General features: G+C 32.8%; 2 protein-coding genes across 2 annotated transcripts; one reads left to right on the plus strand and one right to left on the minus strand.

Moving 5' to 3' along the window:
* Nucleotides 1-1,042: 1,042 nt before the first annotated feature.
* On the minus strand, nt 1,043-5,947 carry LOC148275243 (small nuclear ribonucleoprotein Sm D3-like). Its single transcript, XM_088235965.1, has 2 exons — nt 5,495-5,947; nt 1,043-2,017 (listed from the first exon to the last, which is right to left on the minus strand). Exons 1-2 carry the CDS (start codon nt 5,805-5,807, stop codon nt 1,923-1,925), a joined length of 408 nt encoding a protein of 135 aa, XP_088092091.1. The 5' UTR covers nt 5,808-5,947; the 3' UTR covers nt 1,043-1,922.
* Nucleotides 5,948-7,253: 1,306 nt separating this feature from the next.
* On the plus strand, nt 7,254-10,341 carry Arpc3A (Actin-related protein 2/3 complex, subunit 3A). Its single transcript, XM_088235966.1, has 4 exons — nt 7,254-7,423; nt 7,644-7,823; nt 8,781-8,976; nt 9,782-10,341. Exons 1-4 carry the CDS (start codon nt 7,418-7,420, stop codon nt 9,850-9,852), a joined length of 453 nt encoding a protein of 150 aa, XP_088092092.1. The 5' UTR covers nt 7,254-7,417; the 3' UTR covers nt 9,853-10,341.
* Nucleotide 10,342: the final 1 nt, after the last annotated feature.

Genomic DNA, 10,342 nt, shown 5'->3' on the forward strand with positions numbered 1-10,342 from the left:
TCAAGCATCTTAACCACTACACCACGGAGGCCGCCAATATGAATTTAGCATGGGTAACCTCAGGTTACACACAGTGACTCAGGGGAAATTTTTTCATTTAGTATGTCAAAGGTTAACACAATCAGATCTATTTAACATATTACAACAAAGATGAAGAACATTTTAGAGAAGGTAATATGGAAGTCTAAGCATCTACAGGGGCTGAATAGTGAATGTTACATAGTGTGTAAAGTGGCCATTTAAACCAGCCAACGACAGGTCATACGCCCTGTAGATGCCTAGACTTCTACATTACCTTCTCCAAAATGTTCTTTATCTCTGTTGTAATATGTTAATATTAACAGCTCCTTCGGAAATTGAATCCTGTCCTTGTCTACAAAAATTTGGACAAACTTAAAATATTGTTGATAAATCCACCTGATCCATGAAGAAGCATAGAAATTAAAAAAAAAAAATAATAAGCCGTTGCCTAGTATGCAGGTGAAATAATTATATCATATGAATATGAACCCCCCATAAATAAAGGTTTCAGCTCTTCAACTTCACAAACATCAACAAATGAAAGAATTGAAGGAATGTAGATGTTTAAATATGGACAGAATGGTGAATGTTACACAGTGTGTAAAGTGGCCACTTAAACCATCCAATGACAGGTCATACAGGGCGTAGATGCCCTGTAGATGCCTAGACTAGATGCCCTGTAGATGCCTAGACTTCTATATTACCTTCTCTAAAATGTTCTTCATCTCTGTTGTAATATGTTAATATTAACAGCTCCCTAGGAAATTGAATCCAATCCTTGTCTACAAACATTTGGACAAGCTTAAAATATTGTTGAGATCTACTTAAGATTAAAATGGGTCCAGCCTTTTAGCATGATTCAATATTTCCATACACATCACAAAGGACACAAAGTGATAAAAAAGTGATGAAAAAGTGATGAAAGTGTGATAAAATCACACAAAGTGATGAAAAAGTGATAAAATCATAATTTCATAAATGTGAGCCCGTGTTACAAAGAGAAGGTAAGAGATTTACCAAATTTTTCAATGAGTCTTTATTCAGAAGAAACATACATGAATTATTTTACAAATATATAAAAAAAAAAAAAAAAAACAACAGCTTTTCATCCCAATACTGCTATATAAACAGTTTGTCACCGGGAGCTAAGACGTTATAAAATAAAATTGAGAACAGACTCATAAATTATATATTATATGTACTGACAAAAAATATTTTAAGAACGATACTAAATGTTTGTACCATTTAATCTTAAATTTTGGATTATACATGAAATAAAAAATACAAAAGAAAAAAAAAAAATAATTACTAATAATTTCCATTTGTATTTTTTATTTCTCTTTTCCATTGCTTGCTGAAAAAATGTAATAAATTTTAATAAATGTTTTTGAATTCACATTTTCAGCAGCACGTTTTATTTATTTATTTACGGGTATTGTCCGTTTTGACCATTTAAAAAAAAATGTTTGTGGTAATAGCTACTATGTTTAATTGTATATTAATTTTTTGATTTTGGGGTAGAAAATTAGAGTAGACTATATTTGCAAATACCGGTAAACCACCTTTCCATTGTAACCAAGAACCTGGTTAGTACTTCTTACCAAGTACATCATAATTACCAATACCGTGCGAGAGAAGTTAAAATTAACTGAACAATTTTTTATATAAATTGATTTGGCATAAACATACATTTTTAAATAATCTTATCAAATGCAAAATACGACACTGTTTGTAAGTAGTACTAAATTAAAGCAAACACAAGTTCACAAATGTTTTAACGCAAACCTTGTTCATAACTAAAAATTAACCTTTTAAATAAAAATAACGGTGGTACTGTAAAATGCCAATTCTTTTTGTCATTGCAATTACAGCTCCTTTTACAGATGTGATGAGATGATAGATTATCTTCTAGAGGGGCCCGCGCCCCCCTGCCAAGCGCCCCGGCCGCCGCCCCTGTGAGCCGCCATACCAGGGCCCCCTCGCCCCCGACCCGCAACTGAAAAAGGGAAATTTTTTTTTTTTTAAATTACTTCAAGATCAAAAAAACCGTTTGTGATGCAAAAATGCGGGTCACAAATTATAAAAGTGGTGGAACATATTTCTTGGATGCGCCAGGTGGCACAATTTTGCTTCCGCCGTTTTCCTGTAGATGGCTTTAGCAGTAAGCAGTAGTCGAAATAAATAGATCATCAATATCAATAAACTTGGGCATCTGTCAACATAACCTCAGAAACATAAGTCAATTAGTGATTGCATCATAAAGTTATTCTCGATTGAAAATGTCAGTTTACGATCCAAATTTTCATAGTTTGCGGGAGGTTTTAATTTTCTGCTTCAATAAGAAGAATGGTCTCAAATACTTATGGTGCGGCCGCTACCAGTGAGAGAACTTGTTGCGAGTGATTTAAACGCTTCAACAAAAGTGACTTTCATGTCGAAGACCGTTATAGAGGTGAAAGAAAGAAGATTTTCGAAGATGCATAATTGAAGGCATTACTTGGTGAAGACTCGTGTCAAAGTCAAGAAGAATTTGTACGAACGTACGAAGTGATGGAACTTCAATTTCAAAAAAAGTGGAAAAAGTAAATGAAATGGTTATGAACGATCGTCAAATCACAATCAGAGAAGACGCTGATGATGTTGGCATATCGATTAGCTCATGCCATGAATTTTTTTCTGTTTTGGGTATGATGAAAATTTATTTCGAACAAAAACAGCGGCTAATGGAAGTTGCTCAGGAGTCACTAAATGAAGTAAACGATGATGCAGAATTACTGAAACGTGTTATAAAAGGTGAGGAAACATGGGTTTACAGATATAACGTCAAAACTAAGGCTCGATCGTCCCAGTGGAGGCATTCTGGATCGCTAAGACCGAAAAAGGTTCGACGACTGCGGTCGAACGTAAAGGTGATGCACACTGTGTTTTTCGATTTTAATGGCATAGTGCATCATGAATTCTTGCCTCTAGGTCAAACGGTCAATAAAGAAGGAGTACTACCTACAAGTTCAACGCCGTTTGCGTGAAAACATCAGAAAAATACACCCAGATCTGTGGCAAAACAATACACCTGCTCACACTTCATTGCTAGTTTGTGAATTTTTGGCCAAAAACAATACTGTAACGATACCTCAGCCTCGTTTCGTCAAAAGAGCCGTCGTTTTACAAGCATAGATGTCATTAAAAGCCCATCGCTGAAAGAGCTACAGGCTATCCCAAAGATTGAGTTTAAGAAGTGTTTCGAGGATTAGAAGAAGCGATGGCACAAGTTCATATTATCTAATGGGGACTATTTTGAAAGCGACAACATTAATGTAGACAAATACATAAATATATTTTTTCAAAAAACGAAAATTCCTGTTATTTTCTGAATACACCTCGTATCCTCGATCTCAACTTCCCGCTAACGGTTTGCGTGACTAGATCAGTGCTATTTAACATGTAACAACTAGGATTCTTCGGTGAGAAATGGTTAAAAGCAAATTGCGGTATGGAGTGCCGCATGTGTGTACTATCATAACTTTTAATCATGCGTGAAGCTAAGGGTTAAAGAAAACAACAGACATTACAACAACAAAGAAAAACATTATTTACAAATAAACCAAAATTGTAGACCAATTAGTTTTCTGCATATTTCTCAGAACAATGCCAACTAAAAAAAAAAAAAAGCAAACTTGTGTAAGGTCTATCCCTCCACTTGAAATAAAACATGAGAAAATAAAAAGTTATTTGTTTAGATCTCATCGCCAACAGATTGACACGAAGTACAGTTAAAAGAAGTACTTGGTTAACTTAGTAGAAACTTGGTTATTACGAGGAAAATGGGAATGATTGAATTAGCTCGTTATAAGCATTACTCGTTACACCAGAAATAGGTTTTTTATTAAAATCCAATCACCATTGCATATTGTCACTAAGTAAACAAACAAATATACATATAGTTCATACAGATAATTGAGAAAGTAAAATTATAATAAATGCTTACAAACCTAATACTATTCAAATTTTATAATGCAGATAAACAAACATTCTCATTTTTCCACAATATTTACACTGTGGATAAGAAGATTTTTTACACACCTCAAAATTTTTGCGCCACATTCTATTTCACAAATAATTGCCACTTTTTCCCTAATTGAGAGACACTTCCTCTTGTTAGTAGACATATTTATAATTGAAGGGTTAGTTTTTAACTAATCTGACATCACCCGCTCGTACTGTTTATTATGCATTGACCATAGAACATTAAAATAAACTGAAAATCATTGTAAAAACCCCGGAAATAAGGATGTCATTCATAAACTACAAAAAAGTTATAAATTGTAATGTGGTGCCGAGCCGGAAAACCTTGGATTTTTCACGCAATTTCAACCATGTGATATTTTTTAATGTTGTTGGCAAAAACACCAATTAGGTACATAAACACTTACAAAGGATCATAAACGTCACCCGATCCCGACGCCCAGCAGCATCGGTCCTAAGTTAACCGCCTGTTTAGATTTTATTACTCAGGTTCTTATTTTAAAATTTATGTTTTTAAACTAAAGAGTTTTTGCTCAACTGTTGACAACATTTTTGTTCGGTATGTCCGAGAAGTACAATAGCTCGTTATAAGAGTGAATAAATGTATGGTGACAGCGAGTGGAGTGCGATATATAACATTCAGTATTCCTAGTACCCCATCTAGACACGCAGATTTCTTTAAACAAAGGTTAAACATACACAATGCAGCAACGCTGTTAACTAACAGAAATCATCCACTGCCGTACTGACTGAGAACGAGTAGACTTGGTAGCAAATGCTTTCAGCAATATGTGTGTCTAGAGAAGAACTTCAGAGACTGAACTCAATAGAGTAAAGTGGATTATTTTTGTCAGTTGTTGAAATTATTAAGAGTTATTATTTTCAATTCCTCCCCATAGTGCCACAGTGGAGTGGAAAGTGTAATTTCATTGATGTTTAACTGTTGGACCAATGAAAGAAATTGGCTGCTGCCAGGGACTGTAAAATCAATATATTAGGTTAATTTAAAGATGACTTGTAGGGAGTTCTATAGATACGTAAAAAGGCAAAAAGAACTGCTCAAAAAGTATACTCAGCCAGAAACACCACGTTAAACGTAAGAAAAATATTTCTTATTTATTTAATTATAAAATTGCCAATTTTATTACCTACTACATCTCTTCATCCCAGAGCGTCCCGATAGACCCTGGCCAAATATGGCAACCCTACTCGAGTTTGGATTAAAAGATATTACCGGGTACAAGGAAATATTGATATTTACTGATAAATATGACACTGATAAATGACCTCATAATATTAAAACGGCGACCATACAGAAATTCAAAAATGAACTAAAAGACATGATAAAAAACCAACAAACTTACCTGAAGATGTTTCTTTATGAAATAATAAATGAAATAAAAAACATATTTAAAAAAAGAGATCAATACAACTGAGTAAGTAAGCAAACCTTGAGCTCTAAGAATTGCACTTTTTCCTCTTCCAGCGGAGCCGGGCTTAGCCCCTTGACGTTTAAACATCGGAGCATTTTTCAACATATCGGGTAATATTAAAAACCTGATTTTTGAACCGCGGATGTAGACATTTTCCAACTGCGACACCCTACCGTCGCGATAAGTTACAGTTATTTGTGTCATTTGGCAATTCATGTTATCTTCGGCTTCGATTAATTTTCCTCGGTAGACTTCGCCGGTATTGGTTTCACATGTAACTATATGACCCTCTGCTTCATGGAGAACTTTAATAGGTACTCCAATAGACATATTGATAACTATTACTTATTTTCTTTAATATAAAATACTTTTACACAGCGTAAAACAACCGATGAAAGACGATTTCAACCCAATCAGGATCCAAAATCCAAACAAAGCGTACAAACTTCGTATAACCCCGAAGTTTAATCAAAAACAAATACCGGCAAATTTCCAAACGTGTTGCCAACGATGTTTGTTTATTCCCAATTCCCAAAAACAACAATAAAACAAATTGAAAAATTGTTAACTTTTCTCAGTTAAAAATAATAAAGTTGTACTCAAACAATACTTAAAAATATTCTTTATTTACGGAAGGAAGGTGATCATAAAAAATTATAACTTATAACAACAAAATGCAACTTTAAAATTTGGTTTCGGGGAATCGATGTGATATTAATAGCAACATCGTTTTTCATAGACATTATACATTATGCGATTTTTTCTTCTTCTTTTCTTCGGCTTTATAGTAATGTGCTTACACAATTATTTTATGTACGTATAACAATATATTTATTGATCATATTTATGTATAAAAATCTTCATATCGTTTAATTATTTTTGGTACGGAGCTTTATACTAGTATTATTCGAAAGTTTTCATGTTTTACTTTGACAAAATATGTATTTTCAAAACATTTTCCAAAGACTTTATTTTAATATATTTTTTTTTTTGAAAATAAATATTTGCGTTCTTATGATTTATCTAAATATTTAATTTTGGGTGCCATTTTCAACGAGTTGTAAAGAACTCACTATTAGAAAATGGAATCGAGTTGGGGTAGAGTGGGAGACACTAGCCACAAGACCACAACCCGATTTAGTCCTTTGTGAAGTTAAAACACGTAGTGGAGGATCAGTCGACTTTAGGAAAACAGTAATTATTGTGGAAACATCCGAAATTGATTTTTTTTATTATTTAATGACATGTGTGATATTTACATTTATTAAAATCATTATAATATTAAAAACAAAAAACATTTTTTTGATTTTTGCTAACGTATTTTAAAAAAAAAACATGTTGCAAAATTCAAATTTGGTAAATACTTTGGATAACATTTAAGCCTTAAATGCCAAATATTAATTTCCTTAAAAAAGTAAACATTGTGAATTCAAATAGATATGATTAAATGAAATATAAAATGTTTGCTTATTAAATTAGCGGTTCTCAATTCTCTTCTTCTTAAGTATTTTTTGTAACACTTTACATGAATTTTCTTTCTCCATTGCATTTACCCAGTGTTGCATCTTGCGTCGTCGACAAAAATAAATATCTTTGTGCAATAATTTCTGACTATAGTCACAGAGATAAAGTTTGTTTTGAACAATATATAATATTTAAATGAAAAGTTAATATCATGCACACACAAACAAAAGCCATACTGGAGCCATAGTAAATTAAAAATTGCCTTTTTTTATTAGACTTAGGTAGATACCAACTGTCTTGTTCGTAATCTGTGACTTTACATTCTAAATCTATGAGTAGTTTAGTCTGTGGTTAACTGCCTGATATCTGGAAAACTGATAAGAATTTCGGTTTTCTGCTCAATTTACGAATTTACTTGTTTATTTTAATTAAAAATAGCTATTGATATTAAAAGTTACAAAAAAAACCCTCCCACTATGCCGGTTTGTTTCGTTTTATTAGTTGTTATTACTTTATTGCGCAAATTTTAGCAAAATTTTAATGGTTAGGATATGTGTCATCAGGGTGTGAACTTTTCCAAAATCATCTTTTCTTGTAGTATACACGAAAAATTAACCTTCTGGATCGAAAGCACCATTGTAATATCCCTTAAACTTATTAGTCCGATTATTTTAATTTAAACATGTTTACATTACGTTTTAGGCCTACCACTCATCTTTAACTGACAAGGAGAATCTGCAGACTATAGGAAATATGGCTCTCTTGCCGATCAGAACACAATTCAGAGGTCCTGCTCTGACCGATCCCAAAGATATGGATATCATCGATGAAGCCATTTATTTTTTTAGGGCAAATGTCTTTTTTAGATTTTATGAGATTAAGGTGAGTTCTTAAATTTAAACTGTAATATTTATAACATTTAAGTTTGTAAGTGAAAATTCTTGATGGAAGTTCATTGTAATTTATTATATAAATAAAAGACGAGTGATACTTTAATCCACAAATTTGGAATATCCAGTGACCGGTTTCATCGCTTTCGCGACATCTTCGAGACTGGTATCTTTGTTAAAAAGTTCAATGTATTTCTGCAAAACAGAGGTAAGGATAGATAATTCAAAGTTATATGAAAGTCAATTTAATAAAGTTATTTTTATGTTAAGGATCATTATCAACATTTTTTCTCCAGGTTAATTAATAAGTTGATATAATGCTATTTTAATGAGTTTAAGTATTTTAGTTTATTTTTAGTGTCCCATCCTTCGTGAGTGTGGTTTTGTAAATAATGATTTCTGAAAAACAAAGGGTAAAAAGTCATTAGTAAAATTATATTACAATGGGTAAAGTAATGGAGAATGCACATGTATTATCTGAGTCCGATCTCACCCGTACTTGCAGAACTTTTTATGGACTTTATTGAAAATAAAATAGTAAACCTAAAATTATTTCAATATGTTAAATTCTATCGTCTATATGTCGATGATATTATTATTTTGTGGGTTGGAACAAAACGTCAGTTTGATATCGCGCGAACGCGATGAAACCGGTCACTGGATATTCCAAATTTGTGGATTGAAGTATCACTCGTCTTTTATTTATATAATAAATTGTAATATTTATATCTGCCAGTGGCGATTTTGTATTATATTTCAACACTGCTAGACTTTAATAATAAATATTGATTACCTCCACGTTCCCAAGTATATAATTTAAAAAAACAGTAGAGCATAGATACATATGTAGATATGTAGTTTTGATAAAATTACAGTATTGATTTGCAAGGTAATGATTATTACTTTGCAAATATCATTAGTTTACAAATGGATAATTTTTGTTTTATAGTCTGAGGCAGATCGAGTGCTCATTTATCTGACACTGTACATCACGGAGTGTCTGAAGAAGCTACAGCGGTGCGCTACCAAGGCCCAAGCAACCCAGGAGTTGTATGCCCTCGCTATCTCCAAGTTCACCATCCCCGGTCAGCCCGGCTTCCCACTAAACACTGTGTATGCTAAACCAGCTAACCCAAATGAAGCGGGTAAGTTATATTTAAGATTTTTAAATTACTGCAATTAAACATACATATATTTATAGCTACTTATGTGAAATAACATTTAAAAAGAAAAAAAAACTATTTTATTCGGGTTATGTCAAGACTTATTAGATTTATAATATTGCTACTTATAAAATTTAGAGCTAATTCAAGTAATTAATATTGGGTTAATTAAGTGTTAAAGTTATCGAAAGGGTCGAGACCTTCAAGTGCCTGGGAATATCTTCTTCTTCCTTTGTCGCTTCTACCGCAGGTTGGCAATCGCCAGTCTAATTAACGCTGTTGCACCCGGCACACTGAATCACTGTCTAAGATTTCTGAGCCATGATGCTCTGTTTCATTGCATACCCTGCTTGCCCTCTTTCCATAGTAAGTTGGAGAAGAGCATATTTTTTATTGTGAAATAGGTGACCAAAGTACAAGGCCTTTCTTTTGACAGTGGTCATTAATCTCCTCTCTTCATTCATTATGCTTAAAACTGCTTCGTTGAAGACTAGGTCAGTCCATGAGATTTGAAGCATTATTCTGCGCAACCTATGTTTAAAAGCTTCAATTTTGTTCATCGTTAAGACTTTGAAAGTCCAACCCTCCACTTCAATACATGAGCTTTCATTGTTCTCCATCTTGTGCTTAGTTTCAGATCTCGGTTGCACAAGAGTTTCTGTATTTTACAGAAGGTTGATCTCGCAGTCTCAATTTTGGTCTTTACTTCCGAATCCAGGAGCATCACCCTAATGTACATCAATGTCAATGGGAATCGTAATAATTACAGTATGTTTTGGTATTTTAGATCTCATGAGACAATACTTGCAGCAACTTAGGCAAGAAACTGGAGTTAGGATAATTGAAAAGGTATTGTAATATTTCACTAATTGTGAATTAATTTCTTTTATATTCTGCAACTCATTCGTTTTGTAAATTCATTTGTATTGTATGAAAGGGAACGAGAGCGAAATACGATTTTGATTGCGTTAGAATGAGATGAATATACCAAATGTAACAAACGAACTTATGAAATGAAATTGTGACAGAATAAGCCTGCTGTATTTTGAAATTGGTTTACTGATATTGTCAGATTCATGTTCAAGTTGCTAATTTGCAAAAGTCAAGTTTATAAGAGAGCAAGAAATCACTTTCTTGTTTTCTTTTTTCCAAAGAATATGTATGTTTAGGCTGTCAATATTAATGCCTAATGTGTGTTTATATGCTTTGAATCAATGAAAAACTTAACTTGATAGATATTATAACAGAAATAGTTTTTGAGAAAGGAGAATATAAAGGTTTAGGCGTATTTCCTTCTCAAAGATTTCGCCATCTCTTTTGTAATATCTATCAACAATTATAAACTTTA

Source organism: Micrasema longulum, unplaced genomic scaffold, assembly GCF_059751315.1.
Source record: "Micrasema longulum isolate JH-2025_06_02 unplaced genomic scaffold, ASM5975131v1 h1tg001481l, whole genome shotgun sequence".
Classification (NCBI taxonomy): Eukaryota; Metazoa; Arthropoda; class Insecta; order Trichoptera; family Brachycentridae; genus Micrasema; species Micrasema longulum.

Coding starts and splice junctions, on each gene's coding strand:
- LOC148275243 (XM_088235965.1), bottom strand. CDS start 5,807: ATGTCTATTGGAGTACCTATTAAAGTTCTCCATGAAGCAGAGGGTCAT. Junction 2,018..5,494: donor TGCAATTCTTAGAGCTCAAG/GTTTGCTTACTT, acceptor TCCCTTTTTCAG/TTGCGGGTCGGGGGCGAGGG.
- Arpc3A (XM_088235966.1), top strand. Junction 7,824..8,780: donor TTAGATTTTATGAGATTAAG/GTGAGTTCTTAA, acceptor TTTGTTTTATAG/TCTGAGGCAGATCGAGTGCT. Junction 8,977..9,781: donor AGCTAACCCAAATGAAGCGG/GTAAGTTATATT, acceptor TTGGTATTTTAG/ATCTCATGAGACAATACTTG.